At 37.0% G+C, this 25,903-nt stretch overlaps 1 protein-coding gene across 1 annotated transcript in view; it reads left to right on the top strand.

The window, feature by feature from the left end:
• Positions 1-25,903, top strand: part of MYO3A (myosin IIIA) — a gene marked incomplete at both ends in the record, with an annotated part of 197,984 nt that overhangs the window by 98,503 nt on the left and 73,578 nt on the right. Inside the window, 3 exons of the mRNA XM_081300337.1 lie at positions 13,219-13,345; positions 18,439-18,649; positions 21,681-21,828. Of these exons, the coding sequence (XP_081156463.1) occupies positions 13,219-13,345; positions 18,439-18,649; positions 21,681-21,828 (486 nt within the window). The remainder of the gene's footprint in view (positions 1-13,218; positions 13,346-18,438; positions 18,650-21,680; positions 21,829-25,903) is intronic.

Genomic DNA, 25,903 nt, shown 5'->3' on the forward strand with positions numbered 1-25,903 from the left:
GATGCCTCATTGTTTTGGGCCTATGGTGAGACAGCACATCAATGGCAGAAATATGTGGTAGAACAAAACCACTTATATCACCAAACAGGGATTGAAGAAAGAGAGGAAGAAACTAGGGTCCCACAGTTCCCTTCAAGGACTTATCCCCAGTGACCTAAAGACCTCTCACTAGATCCCACCTCCCTAAGTCCTGTGACCTCCCAGTACTGCTACCCTATGGATCAAGTCTTTAACATGTGAGCCTTTTGGAGAGATACAAGATTCAGATTATAGCAGTTACCTTCTAAAATAGTAGACTGTCAACAATAATATTTAGTCTCATGATCCATTTGCTTGTTAGAAAGTAATATTTCTAAAGACCTGATTGTTCTTGGCATACAATGAAGTTTACTGCCAAGAGGATTTTGTCCAAATACAGAACTTTGTCATTGCAGCTCGAGTGACAGATGGCTTCCCAGTCCTGCCTTGTCTTTGAAAGCTTTAGCTTCCATCTTGGGTATCTTCGATACCCACCTGAGAAACAATAGTCTCAAGACTTTGCTTCCAGGGAATGAGTGTGATCTGTGATCTCTACCAACTGGTTGAGGCTAGAGAAGGACCAATAAATGTTTTTTTTTTTCTTTTTATTCAGAATTAGGGCCCTACCTAACAGGAGAGGGTTAGGTCAATCCAGGGTGATCTTTGTCCACAGAGTTACTAGAGATCTCCAGCAATTCAAGTCCCCAAGTCTAACTTTACAGCTTAGAGATATTCCAGGCAGATCTTTGATAAAATAAGAATACATAGATTCAAATGGAGTCTCAGTTATTTTTAATAGCTATTAATGGGGGCTTTTTGAAAGATTTTGTTTTGTAAAGTTCCTACAAAATTGGGGGAAAAAATAAAATAATGATAGGACAGATTGACTTCTCTAACTGAAGAAATGAGAAATCAAAACAACTGTGAAATGAACGTCATTGGACTTGATCTAGGATTTAGACAGTATCTCTAACAGTGACTGTTCAGAGTAATCTGATATGTCATAGGCAAATGAAATGGCTGTGGTAAAACCATTGGGTTTTTAAGGTAAGTTTTTCTAATGTGACTCTTCTCTAGAACCAAGAGGAATTCAGATTTGAAGGGGAGACTCTTTCCTGCCTAGCTATTTTACAGCCTCGGGACTTAAGAGTTCCTGGCTGAGTTCTGAACAAACAGGGGTAACTGTTTCTAGATGAATTAATTGGTCATAGGGACAGGTAAGTGAGAGAGATTGAAGAGCCAGCAGGGACCTGGAAGGATGTTCCTAGAACCAATCAAAGAGAATTAACTCCTCTTGGGACCACAGGGAACATTTTTGCAACGACTTCCCCCAAAGAGTTCTCACTTTTTTGGCAGAACATTGTGAATCATAAGGACAAGAAGGAAATTGTTCTCTAGACCGAGTGACAAACCGAGGTTGAGCCCATCCTTAGGCCAATACTTTACTCACAGGAATTCTTGAGCTGAAGTTGAGTAACTTTTTCGATCCAAAGTAGAAGCTCCAACTTAACCACCGTCATCTTTAAAATGACACATTATCTTCATTGATTGATGGACCCTACCTGGAGCTTTGGGCTGACAGCTGTCCACTCTGAAACGACTAAACTGAAGCTGTCGTCTGGGAAATCAATGGTTCTGTGGTCTGTAGGCAGAATAGAGATGTCTGGAGCCCTTTCCTCCACTGATGTATTAAATAACTTTCAGACTTTAAAACAGAACAAAAATCCATTGCCTATATAAGGCCTCTGAGGGGTTTTGCAAAAGCTTTTAGACTCTGTTCTTAGCTGTAATATGTTACGGTGAAGAACTTTCTTCTAGAGAGAGTGCCTGTTTCCTAAAGCGGCCAGTACATGAATTTCATTCTACTGTCCCTCCATCTCCTACCCAAAGAAAAAAGACAGGAATGGTACAGAATGACTAGGTGGACATACAAAGGACAGCAGAATATGTTTGACAAATAGCACCCTTTGCTTGAGAGTTCAGACAAAAACTGAGGAGGATTGAGTAAGAGTTGAACAACTGAGAGATCACTAAGCATATTATGGATAGCTCATGTGCAGGGTAGAGTGGTATGCATACTCTCTACCTGGCAGAAGGTCTGGTTAGTGGACTTCATGTCATGCTGCAATCTGTGCTACTGACCTTACCTGAGTGCCTTTGGGGAATTGTAGCATCAGGAGTCAGGGATGACTCTTATACATTTCAGGAAAATAGATATTTGTATTACCGCTGAAATAAATGTGTTTGTAAGGACTTTAGCTCTAGAAGAAGGATGTGAACTTCAGTCATGTGAAGCAATATGTGACCCCCCCCCATCCAGAGAATGCAGACAAGCCTCAAGAGGCACCCAAGGGTTTTCCATGTGCTTCTCTCTTCCAAGCATTGTTCCATTCTTGTGCTCTAATCCATGGCCCCAAATGTCATAGGGGACCCCTCGAATCTTCTGTTCTTATTCTGGCTCAAGGGACCAAAGTCTTATCTTCCCCTAAGTGTTTCAGCACAATATAATTCCTATTAGTTGCAGCAGACGTAAAAAACCCTCCATCTGCTGCTCTAAGCAGGAGGATGTTGATTAGCTGAACCCTAACTGCATCCCAACCCCAACCCTTTCCTGGGCATGGCAACTTCCGGTTGCATACTTCCCACTTCCCCCAGCAAAAATTCAGTTTTTTCCATTATCACTTCCCCCATCCAAGACTCTTCCAAGTTGGTCCTCACCCTTCCCTTAGCTTACACCTGTAAAGACAAACCTATTTAAGCACCTGGAGTACTCTGGCTTAAAGCAAAGTCAATTTATTTGGGGTGCATTTAGTAAAGAAAAAAGCAGCATATGTCCTTTTTTCTACTCCTTGCTCATAAGATCAGTATTACTAAGAATAGATGTTCCTTTTGGGTGGTAGCTTGGCTCTGTTGGGTGCCTGGTTAGCGGAAAGCAGGAGAAGAAAATTGGATCTCGGGGCATCTTCCAAACTGGAAAATGCTGCACATCACTCATGGCAGCTAGCCTATTTGGGACCTGTGGATGAGCCTGTTTGTAGTCCTTTTCCCAGATTTTTCCCACCAGAAGTGCTGATCTGCTTCTTACCAATCCACTCCCCCAGAGGTTGCTATCTTAGAAGCAAGGAATCATTTTTAATTGGTTTGTTTACTTCTAAGTTCCACTCATTAGAGAAAATGTTTCTCTTATATTTGGTTCAACTACTTTCTCTTGCTTAGTAGAGCAATGTTTAGTAACATTAAAATTAAACCAGTTTTGCAGTTAGCATCTACTGAAAAATATAATTCATTTCAAAACTGCATGTTCCAAATTTACACATACTCAGGGTTTATTGAACATCCAAACCTGTCTTTTAGGATAAAGGATACTGTTAACATCTGTTTCTGTTTCAAAAGCAGCATCACTGCTAGATAATACATCAAGACTTTTAATCCAGTACAGGGTGACCCTCCGAGGGTCTCCCATCTCAAGCAGAGGCTCTGGGAGTTAGCAGGGCAGACTGGCCTGGTTCTGAAACCCTAGAATTAAACTGAGTGGGTGTTTGTTTCTCTTTTATTCTAGTCCTGATTTTTTAAATGCTGTCTTTCTGGTTTTTTGGATCTGTTCTTTGTCAGTCGCTGCTTCAAATCTGTTTTGGAAAGAGGCATCTTTGAACATCAAGTGAGAGATCAAGGTTCTCATGTGCTCCCAGCACAGCACTCTGCCGTCTCTGCTCACATCTGCACAATTTTGGTGACTCCCAGGACAGAGTCTGTCTCTCTTTCTTTTCCTTCCTGCTTTCTCTTAGAAGTATCGACAGCACCCACAGGGTATATGTCTCTTTAAACAATCCCAGGGTTTACAATCCACGTGTCATTTGTGATTCAGCATGATCCAAAGGAACGACAGGCAAATCAGAATTAGAAGTTCTCTAAAAATAACACAAATGGGAAAACTTGAAAATCTCTAAACCACATGATTTCCTAGGCATTATCCTGCCAGAGTTTTAAAATAAGTGATTAGTCGTTCAATGACTCAACTCACTTGGAGACCATTTTTACCAGCTCATTTAGACCCTATCATAACAGGAATTTTTGTTTTTCTTTACACAGAGTCCTATATCTATGAGAATGTGCTTCATTTCTGCTGTAATTTTACTTATATTTCTTATGGTAGTCTAAAATCCCAAACTGGCATTTTTGGGGGTTCAGCTTAATCAGTTGGGATTTTAGTTAGGATCAAATAATATTTATGAAAGAGCCTGGGATCAAAATTAAATATTTTCAAGCATCATACAAAGCTCTGAATTTCCATGAAATACAGTCAATTCATTTTTTAGAAATTGGTTTTGGCTAGGGTGGGAGGGTTATGTGTTTCCCTTTAAGTTGGTTACTAATAATTAATATAATAATTTAATAATATACTTTAAAAAATAATAATTTGATACATATTTATTTTCACTCAAAAAGAATGCAACAAGTTACAATTCTAGAATATCAAGATTCAGGCAATATTGATGACTTGAACTGAATAAAAGGACCAGGAAGGCAGTTGGTATAATAAAAATATTTGTGTGCTAGAGGTTCAAGATCCCTGGGTTAATGTTATTGGCACTATTTGCTTCTGGATGTGTATCCTTAGACTAATAACTAAACCTCTCTGATCTAAGTTTCTTAAAGGAGAGAAGAGGGATGGTTAATTTCTGAGTCATTTCTAACTCTCATTAACTATGATCTTATGACTAAAATTGAAGGCCATTTAATTTCATTCTAGTCTTTGCAGATTGCTCATGGCATTTTATTGCTTTAAGTATCAGCAGAATTCAACCTAAGAATAGAGAGCATAATATCCCGTATGTACTAACAGCTGCAAATGCTATTTACAGAGTTTTCCTTCTCTCCCCTCAGTTCCTATTTGCCTGATGTGTGAGCTCTGATAACATCTGGACTGCAGGCTCCTCCTCCCCAGCCTGCCTCCTCTGTCTTTTCTCACTGGGATCATCAGTACTCCACTGTCCCCAGGACTAGACTGAGTGGTACCATGTTCCCCAGGGAGGGGACCACCTTGTCCTGTTCCATGGTAAACTCTCCCTGCTGGCAGGTCCAGGCATGGTCCCCTCTCCTACTACTCCCGCATGAGCCTTTCAATTAGGCATCAAGTATGGATTTCACCAAAAGGACCACGTGCACCAGTCTCCACCTCCCCAGCACAGGTGGTAGCATCCATGAGGCAAGGGCATCAGGCCTTCTCCAACCCTGGGGTTGTGCCATTTAGAGAGTGAACTGACTTTTAGAAGAAAACAGTTTGTCTGTATATAAGGTTCTCAACAAATCCAACTGTGAACTCAGGGTGCAAAGTCTGAGGCCAAAAGAAGGGGACATTTAGGTGACAAGAAAATTCTGAGGAAGATAATATAAACTGTGAGCCACAGATTAAGATCGTTATAAACGAGTCTTATGTCAAATGAGACAAATAAAAGAGAGATTCTGTTTGAAAAGTGGACAGAATTGTACTGTCACTTGACTGACACAAAACAAAATAGTTTGACAAGCATTTATTGAGTTCCAGATGTCTACCAGGCCCTGGGCCAGAGATGCGAGATGAATGAGTCGGTCTCTATTCTCAGTAAGTTCATAGTCTGAAAGAAGATAAATACATGAGGCATCATTGCATAATTTCAGTAAAGTGTAGGCAATTCTATGGTCTCAAACAGAGAATTTTGTAGAAACATGAATTCTGGGGTTAGTCAGTAAAAGATTTTTTAAAGACATCATGTGAAGGGCATGGAAGAAAGGACAGAAACAGAGGTATGGAAAGAACATGAAAGTCATTGAAGGATTTTAATGACTTCAGTATATTAATGACTTTTAAACCAAGTATCTGTGGCATTTTGCTGGCTGAAAATGTGAGATAACAGTAGCTGGGAATGAGAACAGAGAGACAGACACAAGAAGATGCAGAATTCTCTTCTGCATGCCTGTGTGAGGAGCTGGAACTTGATCCCTAAGGGAAGAGGGCCCATGGGAAGATTTTAATTGGAGACTTAAGATGCCCTGATTTGCCTGATAGAAAAGAAATCTCTCTGAGAGCCATGTGGAAGATGGATTGGAGAAGGGCAAGACTGGAGGCAAGGAAACTGGTTAGGAACATAATTCCAGAGGCGAGTGTATGCACCGATCATGTTTGTGAATCTAAACCTGACCTTGAACGTCATGGATAATCATGAAGCAAAGTGTAGGCTGTTTTTTATTGATTCATTATAGTTTTACAGTGATAATTGTTTTTTGCCGCTCAAAGAAGTCACATTTGTACTCAAAAAGGACTATTTACAGTCACTTGCATTTACTTAATTTGTACTCAAAAAAGGACTATTTACAGTAACTTTTATTTACTTAATTCAGTATATTAATGACTTTTAAACCAAGTATCTAGTTTTTTCCTTGAGCTTGAAAGTTCTGCTTAGATTACTTTTTATTCACTCTGACCGTGCTGGCTTACAAGATGGATAAACACGTCCTAAACTTCCTAATTATTTAACTAAATCTCTGTAAGCACTTAAACTTATTAACCCTGAAAATATAATAATTCAAAATTATTAATGTAGTAAATCAAGTCACCTTACACACTTGAAGGTAATTTCCAATAAAGTTATGTTATATTTTTCAAATTAAAACCATGTCACGTCAAATAAGCATTTGATTTTAAGTCACTAAAATTGTCAGAGTATTTACTGTGTCTCTGATATTTTTAAAGGTTTCAAACATTTCAAAATAAAAGAAAATATTTGCAATTCGATATCTGCTTCATATATTTGATTAAAAAAAAAAAAAGCATTGATCCTGCATTTGTTTTCTAGGGATGCCATAACAAAGTACCACAAACTGAGTGGTTTTAGCAACAGGAATTTATTGTTGGTGGTACAGGAGATTAGAAGTCTGAGATCAATATCTCAGCAGTGTTGGCTTCTGAGGACTGTAATGGACAATCTGTTCTTTGCTTCTCCTAGTGGTTCTCTGATGATCTTGGCATTCTTCATACTACATATGCATCACCCAGCCCTCTGCCTTCACCCATCTTCACACAGTATTTGCCCTGTGTGTCTGTCTCTTCATGGGGTATTCTTTTAGAAGGACATCAGTCCTGTTGGAATAGGGACCCAGCCTACTCCAGCATGACCTCATCTTACCTCATGGCATCTGCAGTGACCCTATTTCCAAATAAGGTCACATTTGAAGGTTCTGTATCTTAGGACTTTAACATATGAAATATGGGGGACACAGGCTAATCCAGAATGGGTATTATGAATTTGACTTACTTCAATACTTCTTTTCTTTTAGATTTTCCTATGGTGGGGAGCAAAGGCTGAAAGTTCAGGACCTTTCTTTGGGACAGGGAATTTGAGACTTTTTCCAGGGTCTAGATCCTCCTTATTCATATGACAGTTTCCCAACCTCAGCACATTTAGGGCCAGATAATTCTTTGTTGTGAGGTCTCACTTGTGCAGTGTAGGTCATTGAGCAGCATCCTTGACCTCCACCTGTTAGAGGCCAGTAGCTCGCAATAACCTAAAATGTCAACTGTTTCCAGATATTCCCATATATTCCCTGGGGCAGAATCATTTCTTCCTCCCCACAACCTCTAGTCTAAAACCACTGCTGCATAGGAATTTAATCCAAGTCAGAGGTCTTGATCATTTCTCAGAGCTGTGCTCTGTCCTGTCTGCCAGGAGTCCCAAGTTCTGCATTTCAACTGTCATTTAGCTGTGTGACCCAGTATATCACACGCTCCACTGGGCATCTTTCAGGTGTCATTCCTTCCCAGTGTTCATCAGAGCCTCTTTGAACAACTTTTACAAAAATTTGGGTAGGTAGCATTTGAAACTCAATATACAGACAAACCTCTCCACCATAATCATTGCTTATGCTTTCTGATGAAATGCCATATTGTTTTATGCACTCTGGTTCATAAACAACAGCTTATTTTCATTGTATTAAATACAGTATTATCAGGAAAAAATATATTTTCAAATTAAATTAAGACATGAAATAGAACCATATCATAATATAATGAAAATAGCAATCAATAGCAAGAAAAATAACAGAAATCAACAAAATCAGAAGTGGGGGGGAAAAAGGAGATATCACCAGAGACCCACTTTTTTAAATCCAGAGGACCACTAGAAACTATTTTGAAAATTTATATTCTAATAAGCTGGAAAATCTAGAAGACTTTGATGATTTTTCTGGATATGTAGGACCAGACCAAATTAAACCAGGAAGACAAAGAAAACCTAAATAGACCAATAACAAGTAATGAAATTGAAACCACAATTAAAAGTCTTCCAGTAAAGAAAAGCCCAGGAGCAGATGGATTCTCAGCTGAGATCTACCAGACTCTTAAAGAAGAACTAAGGCCAGTCTGTCTCAAAGTATTTCATGAAATGGAAAGGGAAGAAACATTCTGAAATACATTCTATGAAGCCAGTATAACCCTGATACCACAAAGACGCATCAAGGAAAGAAAACAATAGACCAAGGTGGACAAGGCTGTCCATTCTCAGCACTTGTGTTCAACATAGTTCTCCCAACTCTATCTAGAGCAATCAGGCAAGAGGAAAAAAGTAAAGAAATACAAACAAGAAAAGAAGTCAAACTATCTCTGTTTGCTGATGACATGATCCTATATCTAGAAGACCCAAAAAACTTCACCAGAAGAATTCTAGAGATGATAAATGAATTCAGTAAAGTAGCAGGATACAAGATCAACCTTCAAAAATCAATAGCTTTCCTATATTCCAATGGAAATTCATCTGAGAAAGAAATCAGAAAAAAACCATCCCATTGACAATAACCTCAAAAAACGAAAACAAAACCTTGGGAAATAATGACCAAGGAGGTGAAAGATCTCTTCAATGAAAACTATAGAAAACTGTAGAAAGAAATCAAGGAAGACCTTAGAAGACAGAAAGACCTCCCATGTGTTTGGATAGGCAGAATTAATATTGTCGAAACGGCCATACTACCAAAAGCAATATACAAATTCAGTGTAATCTCATAAAAATACCAATGGCACTCTTCACAGAAATAGAAAGCAAAAATAGTCCTTAAATTCATCTGGAAGAATAAAAGACCCAGAAGAGCCAAAGCAATAGTGAGCAAGAAAAGCAATGCAGGAAGCATCACAATACCTGATCTCCAATTATATGACACAATTATAGTAACAAAAACAGCATGGTATTGGCATAAAAATAGACATAAAAACCAAGGGAACAGAATGGAAGACACACAGACAAATCCATGTACCTACTCACAGTCATCTAATATTTTACAGAGGATCCAAAAACATATGTTGGAGAATAGAAAACCTTTGTTACTAGAAACACTTGATAGCCATATGTAGAAGAATGAAATTAGATCCCTGTCATCTGACATAAAAGCCAAATCACTGTGGATCCAAGACTTAGGAATTAGACCAGAAACTTTTTGATTGCTAGAAGAAAACAGGAACAACACTCCATAATATTGGTGCAGGCACCAATTTCCTCAACAAGACTCCCTAAAGCTCAAGAAATAAAACTCAAGAATCAGTAAATGGGATGCCATCAAATTAAAAAGCTCTGCACAGCAAATTGACAATTAATAACATGAAGAAAGAGCCTACAGGAGGGGAGAAAATCTTTGCCAGCTACTCCTCAGCATAAAGGTTAATAACCAGAATATATTAAGAATTAAAAAACCTTAATGCCAAGAACAACAGATAACCCAATCAATAAAAGGGCAAAAGAACTAAACAAATACTTCTCAAAAGAGAAACACAAATAACCAACAAACACGTGAAAAAAAATGTTCAGAATCTCTAGCAATCAAAGAAATGCAAATCAAACCTACACTAAGGTTTCATTTCATACCTATCAAAATGGACATTATCAAGAATACAAATAATAATAAATGCTGGTTAGGGTGTGGAGAAAAGGTACATCCATATATTTTGGGTGGGACTATGAATTAATTCAACCACTCTGGAAAGCAGCATGGAGATTCTCCAAAACTCTAGGAGACCCAGCTATCCTACTACTTGATATTTATCCAGAAGAACTAAAGTCATCATACTATAGTGATACAGCCACATCAATGTTTATAGCAGCACAAATCACAAGAGCCAAATTAAGGAATCAGACCAGATGCCCATCTATAGATGAACGGATTAAGAAAAGTGGTAAATATACACACAGTGGAGTTTTACTTAGTATGGCATTTGCTGGTACATGGATGGAAATGGAGAATTTCATGCTGAGTGAAATAAGTCAGACTCAGAAAATAAAGGGTCAAATGTTTTTCTCTCACATGAAGAAACCCAAGCAAAATAAGGGAGAAGAGGGTGGGGGATTAGATATCATAAAGATATAAAGAAGTTCAGTGAAGTAGAAGAAGGAGACGGAGAGGAAGGGAGGAGGAACTGGAAAGGGGAGGAAATGCAGAATGAATTTTAAAACATCACACTATATGTGCACATAAATATACCACAGTGAATTTCGCTTTTATGTAGATGTGTAAAGCATCAATCAAAAATAAATAAATGAATGAGCAAAACGAAAATCAATAGAATAGAGGTATGAGAATGGCAGGAGGGGGGAGTGGAAGGAAAGCAGGGGCTCCTAGGACTGAAATGGAGCAAATCGGATTCCATGCATGTATGTTTAGCAAAATGAACTCAACTACTGTGCATAATTATAATTCTCTAATGAAAAATAATTACTTGAGTCTCTTTGGTGATGGTCAGCCACAGAGATGATGCATTGTTAGGTCACAGATAACTCAACTGCTCCCTTGGTGAAGAACATGCCTGTGACTGAAGCCAAGGTCCTTTGAGGCCCATGCATTTACTGGCATGGCACACTGAGCCACAGCCTTGTTTTTTGTTTTTGTCTTTTAACCTATAGCTTCAATCCAAATTGATGTTCTTATTACAGAACATCAAGGAGAGAGCCCCACAGTTCAGAAAAATTTTGCAGTCATACTCACAATTGAATAGGAATTATTCAGCGTGTAGTTCTCTATAATGAATCTCTAAATGCTGTCAAAAATACAACTTTGAGAGTTTATATACCTTGATTTTCTAATCTGTAATAGACAAACATGCACAAAGTTTTGAAAGAACAGTTTTCAACAAACTGTTGAAAGGAATATTCTTATTATGGATTTCATTGAGTAAATAAAAAAAGAAAATATACAGCAGAATATCAAATCTATATTAATTTCTCCACCTAAAAACCACAGAAGCCCATGCTGGTCACTTCACTGGAAGATATGCACATGACAGATGGCAATTCCTTACCAGGAGGATTTTCTTGGAAAAGTGATTCATACCCTATCTCTTCGCATATCTATTGTTCTGCTTCCAAAATACACCCCCAATCCATTTAATCCCCTCCATCTTTTCTTTCTATTCCAAATCACCATCATCTTTCACCCAGATTACTGCAGTTGCCTCCTGACTCTCCATCCTGCCTGCCACTAACTCCGCAGAGTGGCCGGACTCTCAATGTAAAATAGAACAGAGATGTTGCTCCCTGCTTTGAAATCTCTAGGGGGTTTAGTGCTTCGGTAATTAGAATAAAATCCAAACCCCAGAGAGCCCAGGTGATCTGGCCTGTGCTCACCCTTCCAGATCCTTATCATACCATTCTTTCCCTTCCCTGTCCCTCCTCCAGTTCCATGCAGATCTTCCTTCTTTGCTCAAGAAAGGGCTTAGCTCTGGTTCCCTCTGCCTGGAGTAGTCTGTTTCCAGTTCCTTTCATAGCAGGCTCCTTCCCATCACTCAGGCCTCAGCTTCAGTGTCACCTCCACTGAGGGCAGCCCTCCCTGAAGTCCCAGCTGGAAAGGCCCTTCCTGCCGCCCTCCCCCCCACACCCCTGCCACCAGTCACTCTTCATTGTGCCTTTCTGTTTTGTTTTATTCATAGGCTCTTTTATGCATTTCTGAAGTGTCTTGTTTATCTATTTGCTTATTTTCTTATTGTCTCTCTCCTTGCAGCCTGTACCGTTTTTCTGTCTTTTGAACTTCCAGCTTCAATCCAAATCAGTGTTTTGTTACAGAATATCAGAGAGAGGGAAATAAAAATCCTTAGTCTTCCTGCTACTGAATCTTCTGTGACTACAATGGTGCCTGGCATAAATATTGGACAAGTGAATAAACAAAATACATTCAACAAATACATTTTAAACATTTATATATATTTGTGAAATATATATATGTGTGTGTATATGTTTATGTATGTTCTTTGTGTGTGTGTCTGTGTGGTGCTGGGGATTGAACCCAGGGCCTTGTGCATGTGAGGCAAGCAGTCTAACAACTGAGCTATGTGAGCCCAATGTGTGTGCTATTTATGAATGAATAAATGTCCTTGAAGATATTTTTTATAGCCAATGTTCATCCTGACTTGGAATGTCAAGAGTAGATGAAATAATCATTTTTATTAAGTATGGGAACTAGGCTAGAATAAATGCATCAACCTGAAAAAACAATAAAGGATTTTGTTTACCTGACTTCACCATGAACATAGTTGGAGTAACACCTAGAATTATCAGGTTCCTTGGCAAAATTCCTCCAGCACCTTAAAAAGAGTCATATATAAGTGTATATGTGTTTCTGAATGTTTTCAATCTACATTATGTATGAATCTACATTAAAGAAGTAATGACAACTATAAATTCTAAGCTATAGTCCAAAGTTTTCATGCCTATCCTGAAGTCATATATATCCATTGACGTGGGTGATAGGATCTTTATATTTTTCTTTTCTTACTCTTCTTCATCAAGGCACATAGCCTCTGTTAAATGATGTCATGAAAATGTACATATGGTAACAACCACACCAAGTTCTAAGGATTCACAGGGATAGATTTATCTATAACCTAATGAATATTTCTGTTTCCTCTGAGAGCTTGTTTCTATTTTTTATTCATATCTTCATTCATAAGACATTTTGGGTACTTATTTGGTAATAGGCACTGTTCTCACCTCTAAATTCAGAATATCAAATGAGGACAAGCCTGCATGGATCTTGCCTACTTGTGTCTCTTAGTCTGACACCACAGTCTGGGGGAGGAACTCTCATGTTGGAACCTGAGGCTTTCTTCTCCAGCTGCTCCCAGCCATGGTCACCACCTTGCTGTCGTCAAGAGGAGACTTTGATGCTAACTTACATTTCTATGGTGTGTTTCAGCAACTGGGAAGTGTATACAGCATACTCGCTGCCATCTTAAATGTTGGAAACATTGAATTTTCTTCTGTGGCCACTGAACACCAGATTGACAAAAGCTACATTTGCAATCATGCAGCTCTGGAGAACTGTGAGTTTTATTGTCTTCTATGCAAAACTGAACTTTCTCAAGTCTTATTCGGTGTCACATAAGGATAATTCCAAGCAATTATGCTTATATGGAATCCTTAAGAGGATACTCAGATTCAATTTGTGTATAATGAAATTTTTAAACTCCATTATTTAAAACATCTTCATGCATGTGAACTGATAACTGTAGAAAACATTTCTGAACATAAAGCTTTTATTGACTAAGTTAGGAGCTGTTTATATTTTAATGTGAAAATGTGGGTGAAATTTAGTTAATTGATATGCAAAAGAAACTTGCCATATCATGTGTTTAAAACTTATCATTTTATAAGTAATAAAACCTTTGTTTTCTTCCTAGATGAATTTTGTATACCCATTTATCCTGGGTTAATTAATTTTTCAGTTATTTAGCTTACAAAAGCACATTGTGGTATTTGCTTCAAATCAAGTTTTCTCCTAAAAACAGAGGTTGACGAATTATTCCCAATAATTTAAGGTATTCCACTAATAATTCTAGTGGCACAGCTTTTTTCTACTTAGAAGATACACAATTATTGGCATATGTCCCCATAATTCTTATTTGTTATAAGTTCTAGTCATAGCCTTAAAGTATCATGATACATAATTTCATGTTTTTTTTAAAGAGAGAGAGAGAATTTTTAATATTTATTTTTTAGTTTTTGGTGGACACAACATCTTTATTTTATTTTTATGTGGTGCTGAGGATCGAGCCCAGTGCCCTGTGCATGCCAGGCGAGCGCGCTACTGCTTGAGCCACATCCCCAGCCCCTTGTATATTTTTTCCTGAATTACACTCATTGTGGAACAGAACCAGAGGTTTCAAGGTAGTTTCAGAGGGCCAAATCTCAACCTGTCCTTAAGAGTGTCATTTGTGTCCTATTGTGCATTTGGAACAAACTTGATAATAGAGTAGATCAAGGGTTTAAAGTTTGCATGTCGTGATTGGCATGTACTTGGAAATCTTGAAGAAACCGGTTCTCATCTTCCATTTATAAACTAATTTAATTGGAGCATGAGATAATAAGTTATCAGAAGTGAAAAAAATAACCAGACAACTCCATTGATAAAAGTAAATTATTACCATCTGCTCATAACTGGAAGCATTATCGGCACCCAACAGAATGAGATGCAGTACTGTTAGGGGGTTGTGTTAGCTTTCTGCTGCTGTGACAAATATCTGAGAAAAATCAGCTTAAAAGGGAAGAATGTTGCATTTTGGCTCATGGTTTCAGAGGATCAATCCATGGTTGATTGACCCATTGCTTATGTGGCTGTGGCAAGGTAGGACATCATGGCAGAGAACATGTGGTGAAACAAAGCTGCTCATCTCATGGTGACCAGAAAGAAAAAAGAGACAGAGGAAGAGGCTGGGGTCCCAATATACTCTTCAGTGGCACACCCCCATGATCTAACTTCCTTCCACTAGACTTCACCTCTGAAGGCTCCTCCTCCTCCTCCTAATAGCACCATAGACTGGCCACTAATCCTTTAGCACATGGGCCTTTGGGAACATTTAATACATTTAAGATCCAAACCAAAACAGTTGTAGATAAGAATACACTTATAAGCAACCAAACTAAAAAATGATTTTCATGATTAGAATCTAGTTCTATATATCAGGAAAGTCATAGATCAAAAAACGTTAATGTTGATATTAACATGAATAGAATGAAAATTAATCGAGCCACTTTCTGAATAGCCACTTGTGGAATAAAGAAATTTTGTTAATTTACCTTAAAATTGTTCATAATTAAACTTAAAAATAATTCCAACAAAAGCCACATTCCAAATGGTTTCACAGATCCATTGTTTCAATCCAGCAGTGGTTCTGTCTATACCATCCTATAAATGTCTGTCAAATTTGATTACTTCTCTTTATCTTCACCGTTCTTCTCTAAGACAACATCCAAGCTTCAACTGTTACCTCTTACCTGAATTAAGTGACCTCCCAATTGTTTGCTCTACATCAGGAACCAATCTTCTCCAGGTTATTTGCCACAGTTCATTAAAAAACCACTTAACTGACTTGTCAGTGGGCTCTTGGTCTCAATCTTCCTCTTCTTTCTCCTCCTTTCTTCTACCTCTTTTCTTTGTCTTCCTTTCCCTCTCCACCTCTTTCTTCCCCTCCCCTTTCCTTTCTTCCTCTTCCTCCCTCTCTCTTCCCAGTTAAACTGCTTGATTAGCCTCCCATTTCTTCTGGATAAAGATCATCAAGATTGCAACTTTGTTTTTGAAGCATTGTACCTAGCAATATGGCACCAGGTAAAATGCCGGGCTTGTAGCAGACACTCAATAAATATGTCAGATGAATGGGCAATCCGGAAATAAAAGTAGACAGATTGGAGGGAAACAGTGTTTAGAAAAAGTAAGTACCAAAAATGGCATTGCAAATCAGTAGGGAAGCATTATTGTAAGGGTGTTATGGTTTGGATGTGAGGTGTCTCCCAAAAGCTCAAGTGTGAGGCAATGCAAGAAGGTTCAGAGGAGAAATGATTAGGTTGTGAGAATCTTAACCTAATTAGTGAATCAATCCCTAATGGGATTAATCCAGTGGTAAATTGAGACGGGGGGGGGGCCCGGCGCGGAGTGTAGCTGGAGGAAGCAGTTAATTGGAGGTGTGGCTATAGGATAAATATTTTGTATCTGGAGAGTGGAGTCTGTCTCTGTGCTTCTTGATCACCATGATGTGAGCTGCTTTCCTCCGTCAACCCTCTCCCACCATGATGTTCTACTTCACCTCAAGCCCCAAAGAATGGAACCAGCCTTCTCTGAACTAAGACCTCTGAAACCGTGAGCTCTCAAATAAACTCTTTCTCCTCTATAATTGTGCTTGTCGGGACCTTTAGTCACAGCAGTGAAAAAGCTGACTAAAAAACGAGACAATCAACTGACTAACCATTTGGGAGAGGGGATATTTGGATCCTTCCCAAACATCATATACCCAAATGAATTCTAAATGTACATAAATTTAAAAATGAAAAATCATCAACATTCCAAATGAATTACATTCATATAATCCTGATGTGAAAAACCACACGAAGAAGTTTATGTTCAGAAAACCAGAAGCAGAAATTTTTTCTTAAAAAATGGCTATTTCACTACCTAAAAATTAAAACTATTTAATAGTAAATAAAGCATAAAGGAAATTGCCATGAAAATGAGAGAAAATATTTGCAACAAATATATCAAAACATTACTCTCTTTAAGAACTCTCGTAAATTGGGAAAAGCAGAACGTGTCAATGAAAGAAGGCAGTTTACAAAATTAAAACCACAAATAATGAATAAAAATGAAAGAAAAAGTGTTCAACTTCTAGGAATCAATTTAAACCAAATATTAAGAAGACAATGTTTTCCTCTCAATTTGGCTGTTCTTAAAAATGATAATCCACAGTACCCAGGAAATTGTGTTGAAACTCTTGGTCTTTCACTTGAGTGATAGGAGTGTAATTGATCCAGTTTTTGAAAAACACTTAAGTAATATATGTCAAAAAGCTTATATATGTTCAGATAGTTTGAATAAATTGCAATTTTTGTGCCCAAAATATTTACCCCAATATTTTTATCATTATTAACATAGGAAAATAACCTAAACATCCTACAATTTAAAAGTATTAATATATTATAATACATGTCAGAATGTTATACAGGACATTAAAATTATATTTGTTAACAATATTCATCAAAATTAGCAATGCTTAAGATGTTTTATTAAGATCGTTATGCAGAATAATGGCAATAAACATGTCACAAAGTAAAGAAATGAAGAATGCATTATTATTGCTGTATGTATATATGTGACTACATGACCAATGTGATTCTGCAACCTGTACACTCAGAAAAATGAGAAATTATACCCCATCTGATTCAAATGTATGATATGTCAAGATCATTGTACTGTCATGTGTAACTAATTAAAACAAATTAAAAAAATTAAATGCAAAAAAAAAGAAATGAAGAATGTTAACTTCGATGGTAAAATTTCTGCAGTGATCCTGTATTACTTGTAGAGTGTTAAAAAAAAAGACTTTTGTTTAAGATAGAGTTTAATAATCTTAGCCACATAATAAAGAAACATCTTGTCAACATTGCTAAAATAAGTCCAAAATGCTCAAAGTATTTAAAAAATAAAACAACTAACTTGAAAACTTATCCTGTAATGTACTAATTTGGGTTAAAATTATATTAATTCATGGCTGGGGTTGTGGCTCAGTGGTACAGTGCTTGCCTCACATGTGTGAGGCCCTGGGTTCAATTCTCAGCACCACATATTAATTAATGAATAAAATAAAGGTCCATCAACACTAAAAAATATATTTTTAAATTATATTAATTCACTGGCTTTAAGCATTACTAATTTAAAATAATATTTATTTGTCATTTAATGTTTAAAAAATATTAGTTTGGGCAAAAAGTTTTTGTTTTGTTTTGTTGCTGGTACTGGGGTTTAAACCAAGACCTTGTGCACACTAGGCAAACACTCAACCACTGAGCTGTGTCCCCAGCCCAGGCATCAAATTTTGTGACAAAATTTAGTGATTTTGAAATATGAAGCTAAGAAGAATCCTGGTCAGAGATACATGAACGTCAAGATTTAAGTGTATGTTCCTTCTGTTGTATACTGCAGAAAGTAGTTCTTATCTACTTGTTTGGGTATACCCCCCAAAGTCTAAGTAACCTTCCAATTAATTTCTGCATTTCAAAACTAAGTATATAATAATGGTATCAAAATTACATCAAATATCCTTACTATGCTTTAAGATTAGTTAGCATAATTCATTAAGTTATGCTTGACAACACATCAGTAACCACTTACTATGCAGCCGTTTAACTTTGTCAGCCCATTTGGTTTCGGGTATGTCAGTACTCAGCAGCCACAGTCAGTGGAGATGAGGAGAGAAAAATGATCCTGAACAGATACAAGACTACTGTTGGAAAGTAACTTATTCTTACACTATAAACAATCCATATATTTAACACTATAAACTATCCATATATTTAAGATGAATTAAGACGTTTTTATTTTGCTGCAAGTGATTTATTGACGCGATTTCTACATCTATTTATCTTACAGCTGCCTCTTTGCTTTGCATTCAGGCAGATGAGCTGCAGGATGCTCTCACCTCCCACTGTGTGATCACAAGAGGAGAAACAATTATCAGACCCAACACTGTAGAAAAAGCTTCTGATGTCAGAGATGCCATGGCTAAAACTTTATATGGGCGTCTCTTCAGTTGGATAGTCAATCGCATTAACAGTTTGTTGAAGCATGATACCTTGCCAAGGTAAAAATTTCTGTACAAACTTTCTCCCCAAATGTCAGCTGATACGTCTATTTTGTAATTTTCTGATTTGTGTAAGTCTCTTTGAAGATGTTTGTAATTGATATAGTTTGATTACCAAAGTTATATTTCAAGATATGCTTTGTTTCCTAATAACACCACCTTGTTTTGCCATGACTGTAAAAGTTTTTAGCTGCTGTAATATAAAAACTATAGCAGCATGAATAATCACCAATAGAAAGTGATTTTTTAAAAATCTGACATTACTATTAATCTGTTCCTTTAATTAGAAGGTGCACCATGAAGAATATACCATGTTATATAAAATGCCAGTTCAGCTGTTCTTTATTTTTGAGATTTAAATAAATCTTAAAGATAAAGGAAAATTTTTTTTGCATTTTAATTCTCACTATAACCCTGTAAGAGCAGGTGTTATGAGCTCCCATGAAATTTGTTTTAGAAATGCACTAGAGATTGGCAGAGTGAGAATATGACATCACTAATGATCTCTGACCCTGAGTCTACAACCTTCCAAGCACCTCATCTTATAAATAAAGGTAATCTGTAGAGTATGCCTGTAATCCCAGCTATACTGGATGCTGAGGATCTGGAGAGCAAGACCCTGTCTCAAAATAAAATATAAAATCAAGGTAATTGTAGCTGCCATTGACTGGAGTCCCTTACATTTATACCTAAAGCTTTGTTTTGCTATAAATTATACAAATTTTGGAAATTTGTATGCAGAAAAGCCAAATGGATGCCTGCCTCAAGGTGATCTAATTCACACCTATTGGTTAAGCACAAAAAAATCATTTTATACACTTTGCAAACATACAGTTTTTTTCCACTAAAATATATCCCATACTGTATTATCCAAATTCTCTAAAAGATAATCTATTATTCCCTTCATGTTTTTATTCCTCAGAATTGCTTCTGTAACTGCCTACTGAACTCTACCTTACCATAGCTGAGTTCATGGAGCACAACCCAGCTTGTCCATGATTTAATGATAGCAATGGTTTGTAGGTTCATTTGTAGCCAGCCATCTCTGTGATGTTAGGCATTCACATAAAAGTGTAAAAATTCAGGATTTTTTTTTTACCATAAGTATAGTCTATATAATGTAATTAAAATATTTAGAGACTTGACCTCACCTTGTTAGGTACCCTCTATCTGCATGTTTACTACTAGATGGTACCCAGCAGGGTGGTCTGCCAAAAATTCTACTATAGCCGTCACAAACTGGTAACTTTCTTTTCCATACACTAATGAAAACTATCCAAGGCTTAGACTTTTTTGCAAAAAGTTCAATAAATTAAAGTAAATCTAACTGAAGTAGTGTAGTTCAGTTCTGTCAAGATTTACACTGAGATTTTGGAGAACCCATGTTCTATGCAAGGCTTTGCCACTAACTTAGGTGACACTGGACACATGACTGCATTTTTTTCTGGATCTCTTCCTCATTTGCTGTTAAAGCAAATAAATAAATAAGGGCACTGAATAACAAATCTGTGGGTTTTGTTGTTGTGCTTTGTAGTCCTGGTGATTGAACCCAGGTGTACTTTACAACACTGGGCTATATCTCCAGCCATTTTGTTGTTGTTGTTGTTTGAGACAGAGTCTCGCTAAATTGCCCAAACAACCTTGAACTTGTGATCTCCCTTGCCTCAGTCTTCCATATAGTTGGAATTGCAGGTGTGCACCATCGCCCCACCCCCAGCCAAGTTTTAATGGTTGGTGGGCATCATGGAGCCTTTTAAGAATCTCCTGAAAACTCTCTTTGTCCTTCATTCCAAAATAAAAGGTGTCTTCATTTGTACATACCCACTGAAATATTTCACATGGTTGTAATTCCATATCCCTTGAAGGCTAGTAGCAGATCCTGTTTTAAGAATCCCTGAACTAGATGATCTCTAAGGTCCAACTTGGCTTTAACACATTATTGTTCAGTAAGCTAAATACTTACCTTAGTGGGACCCTATCTGGAAAAGAGATTGTAAAATAATATTTTTTATAAACCAGCATAAATCTTAACAATGTCTGCCTTACCTTGACATATAATCATATAGAGTAATACTCACTATTCAGAAAAGAAACTTTCAGAAATATGTGGCTGTCCTTCTGTCCAATCTATCACACCTGTAAAGCATTCCTCATTCAGTGCTATCTCTGTCTCCAAATGTGGAAGCACTCTTCAGTTGCTAGCTGTCATTTCCAAGTCATGTCCTCACAGCACTGAGCGTCACGTGACCTACACTATATAAATGGTGAACATGAAGAGGAGCTTTGGTACTTTCCTTTTGAAATGCATATGAAAATAACTTTCAGTGCATCTATTTCTTGGTAGAGGAGCAAACTTTCTGACCAAATAGTCACCTCTAGTGAACAGAAGTAAACACATGGAACAGCAGAAAGAAAATGCATTTGAAGTGATCAATTGTGAAATAGTATTTCACAGTATTGTAAGATGAATCCGGCTATATTTTTATCTTTCTCCATGTTACCATTTATTCTGTATTTTAAAAATTTAAGCAAGTAAACCAAAACTAGATAACAATTCTTCCACATAACTAAGATCATTTTAGTAAGATTTTTAAAATTTTTCTCCTAAAATGAAAAACTAAATATAGTCCTTAGCAGAATTTTTGCTTTTCTGGTGTAGTTTTGATAGAATATGTTTGCTGTGTTCTGAGTGTCTGCCAGGTTGTACCTATGATTTCTGATTCACTCAGGGCTGTGACTTGGTACTTATAGCTCATAGGTAAAACCAGTTTTTTTTTCCTTTTGTTTAAGTATATAAGAATGTAGGAGTGGTTTCTATAGTACAGGAAAATATTATTCTATTTCTATATTAAAATTAATGTTGCCTCCATTATCTTTATTTTCTATGGAGAGAAAGTTTTCAGCTAAGTTTAATTGTATATCCTGAAGGTAGTTTTTTAGCTTAATCACAAATTGGAACTTTACCCTGCTTTGCAATACCTCCAAATGAAATAAACAAAAAGTCAAAATAATACCACTTTAATTTTTCCAGTGGGAATGGTGATGAGCTGAGCATCGGCATACTTGATATATTTGGCTTTGAAAATTTCAGAAAAAATTCCTTTGAGCAGCTGTGCATTAACATTGCAAATGAACAAATTCAGTATTATTTTAATCAACATGTGTTCACATGGGAACAGGTAAGTTCAAGTACTTACACTAAAGATGCATGCATGTTTGTTATATGCATAATTGTATAGATGAAGCAGGACCTAAACCATAGATTTAAAATCTGTCTTTACAAAAACAAAGGAAAGATTTTCTTTTCTTCATGTCCATAGTAAAAACAACAAAAAAACCTAGCATGAATTTACTGTGATTTCATATGCAATGTTCAAAGTCCTTCACTGAAAGTTGTTAATTCTTCTCCATTGCCTAGGAAGTTTGACCCTTGCAAACAAAGAAATTCCCTTTGAAATTTAAGTAAGCAGATGTGTCTAACACTTTCTCTTTCTGGAGAATGCATAGTTGAAATTCTGTCTGAAATTTCAATATCCATTTAAAATGCATTAAACTTCAGAATTCCAGTAGCTAGGCAACAGCACACAAGATAATGGATTTGATGCAAATGCCATTAAACGGTACATTATCAGGTTACAATGTGTAATTTCTGATTCAGCTTCAAAAATATTCTTCCTTAGAGAAAAAGCAGTGACTTACTTGAATTGCATTTGGCAAAACTGTCATATTAAGTTTTAAAAATTATTTCATTAAGTCAAAAAGCATCATGTTTAATATTCTTCAATATTAAATATGAACTTCATTATTTTGTTTTATGTTTACTGATTGGAACTGGTGTTCTAACTTAAGTTCAAGATAAATTACAGGTACATGAGTCACCTTTATTTAAAATGTTTAGGCTTATTGAGAGTTTATTTTGAAAGTACATTTTGAAAACAATTCTTTTTAAATCTTGTTTTGTTTCATTTTGGGGGGTGCTAGAGTTGGAATGAAGGGCCCTGTTCTTGCTCCATGAACTCTACCACTGAACCTCTAGATCCTGACTTGTCTTGATCCAAATATTGAACAAAAATGTAAGACTCTGTCTTTCAGCGCTCTCTCTCTCTCTCTCTCTCTCTCTCTCTCTCTCTCTCTCTCTCTCGCAGGCTCTCTTGCTTTCTCGCTCTCTTGCTCTCATCTATACCAGGATCTGGTTGCACCAAATATTCATTCCCTCTCTCTTCTTATGCCCCTTCTTCTCCCCCTTCACCCCTCCCCATAGCATAGATACATGATGAAATTGCTTTAAAATCTTAAACAAACACACACACACACACACACACACACACACACACGAGTAAAAAACAATCCACAAATACTTCTCCACTCTGTTTATCTGTTCAGACCTGGCCTCCCTTCTCCCATGGTTGAGTTCCTTCACAGTAGTACATGGCATTGCATTGACTTCTTCCCCAACTGGGAACACTTTAGCAGGCAGCACCTGACCCTACCCTCCACCATACCCCTGGAATGGCCCAGTCTCATCAGTCATTAGTACATTTTTGCTTCTTTCAGTAGGACATAAGCTCCTTTAGGTCCAAGATCATGTCCAAGATTAATTCTTCTTGTATTTGCTGTACTTGCTGAGATTTAGCAAGTTCTCAATAAATGTTAATTAAGTTAGTATCTTGCTTTCAAGCCTCACAAAACTCGCAGAATCCATTCACACTGGAGACTGGAACAAGTAAGTTTCGTTTGGTTTGGTCTTTTTAATATGGTGGATCCTACTCTTTGGAACCAGGGGCATCCTCATGTATCTCCCATTGAATTAATTAATGACGTGCATTTGCTATACCTTTAATAGTTTCTTTCTTGGGGGGGTTGGGGTTAGAATTGGGTTTTATTGGAACCAGTCCTAAACCTATATACACAAATTTCGATAATCACTGCTATTTACATTTTATAGAATATAACAGTTTACAAATCACTTGGTTTGTTAGCCTTGAGCTTCATCTATGATTCCAATGTACTTCGTTTGTCTTTTGCCTTGCTACAAAAACTATTCTTATAAGACCCTTTAAAATACCCTTGGGGTAAATAAATAGAAGGAAGACCAGTCAAGTAGAGGAAGGGTAGTAAGGAGAGAGAGGAGAGGAGGGAAAGGGGAAGTACTGGGGACTGAAGTGGAGCAAATTATATTTCATGCACGTATGATTTTATCAAAATGAACCCCACTATTATGTATAACTACAATCCACTGACTAAAACATTTTAAAAGTATCCTTGAGAGAGCTTCAAAATAAAATAACTCAAAATGTTCGCCAAACAAAACTAAAAATTCCACTAGAATTTCGGAATTACCCAAAGCACCTTGAGGAATGAAAAGCATTCCCAATCCTTCTCAGTGTTATTATCACACTTTTCTTGGTCAAATAGAATCACGGGTTTGACCTGAGAGCTCCTTAGTTTAACAGAGCAATTACTACGCATTAGTAGGGTGTTGTGTTCCCTACTTCATGTGACATCCAAATGATCTGGCCAAATACCTGGCAGGACACATACCTTGGGCAGCACCTTTGCAGGTGAAACATTATGGTTCTATTGTTTTACCACATTGGAACATATGCTGAGAATTTTTTTATCCCAATTTTAATTTATATATAACATACAGTGGGACATGCCAACACAGTTCTTCACAAAGGTATTTTGAATGTCATTTTCCTTTTGCCTTCTGTTATTAAAAAAATAATCAGAAGACAGCAGTAAAACATTTTTAGTGAAAGAATTTATGTTGGTGACCTACTCTCTAGCTTGCCGAGTAGATAGCTTTATATTTCTTGGAATGGTTACCACCAACTAACCACTTGTGTTCCTTTTAAAACACTTTCTTAAACATTTTCTAAGCCTGGAAGTCCCTGTTATCCATTTACCAGAAGCTGAGCTTCTTTTCTCTATACGGTCTCCTTTTCTGTGGACATTAGTCAGATGCCTCAGAATCTCTTAACAACCAACCTATAGCACCCAGAACTTGTGTACCTTTCTCATTATCTAGAAGAGAAACGATCTTTATAAGCATTATCCTTTTAGAGTGTATACTATATAAGCCCTGAAAATTTCCTGGTGCATGATATTTCACAGCACTTGAAGTTTCCACACACTTCCAGTCCTAGAAGAACTATATTATGTATATAGTTTTTTAAAAAATTATTTATTTATTTATTCTAATTTGTTATACATGACAGCAGAATGCATTTTTGTGGAGATATGATTTTCTGAAGCAAGGTAAGGATTGAAGTTGCAGGACTGGAGTGACTATCTACAAGATGCAAAATCCAACATCAGGGCAACACAGAAAGGGACAAGAGTGATGAGAATAGGACCCATTAGGGAGAGAGGAGATGCCTGGCGTGAAAGAGGTTTGGGAGAGAAAAGATGAATTGATGTTGCTTGAGTTTGCATTGGTGCCAGACACTCTGATGTTATGTGTGCTGTCTTATTTAATCCTCATTAGAATCAAATGAGGTAAACTTTAACTTTGTTTAGGGATGGGGATAAGGAGAGAGTCTGGAAGGGAGGGGGCATGGGGATAGGAAAGATGATGGAATGAGATGGTCATCATTACCCTAGGTACATGTATGGAGACACGAATGGTGTGACTCTACTTTGTGTACAACCAGAGACATAAAATGTGTGTACTATGAATTGAAATGCATTTTTTTTTCATTATGTACATTCTGAACTACTTCTCTGTAATTTCTTCTGCTGTGCTGGCCATGGATTCTAATAATGTAGCATCTTGGTTTGTTTGGGACACTTTCTTCCCTTGATTTTTCATGTGGTTCATGTGTCTTCCTTTCTAGCACAGTGGATCCCAGGTGTTAAAGTTTTTACCCTGTAGGCTTATAGTGTCCCTGCAGGGATCTAATACCTCTTGTTTAAGGGGAAGAACAATATTAACAGATCCCAGTACAAACAATATACACCCTTAAACCACATAGCTGTTATTAAGACGTTTATGGTTTTGTCACAATATACAGAAATGTTGAGTTTAACAATTGTCTACAATATAAACAGTAGGTTTGCAAAAGGGTCTACAGTTTCTGATGACGGACAAAGAGAGAATCAGGGGTAGGGAGTAGGATGAGATGTTATGGAGGTAGGAGGTGAGAATGTAGTGTTATGAGATCTTAGGAAACTTGAAAGAGGAATCAAAAGAAGTTGGCTAGTAGCAGGAGAAAAGAGATAAAGTGATTTTGGGGAGACAAGTAAGTGGGA

The sequence above is a fragment of the Spermophilus citellus genome (genome assembly GCF_964194105.1).
Source record: "Spermophilus citellus genome assembly, chromosome: 6".
NCBI classification, from domain to species: Eukaryota; Metazoa; Chordata; class Mammalia; order Rodentia; family Sciuridae; genus Spermophilus; species Spermophilus citellus.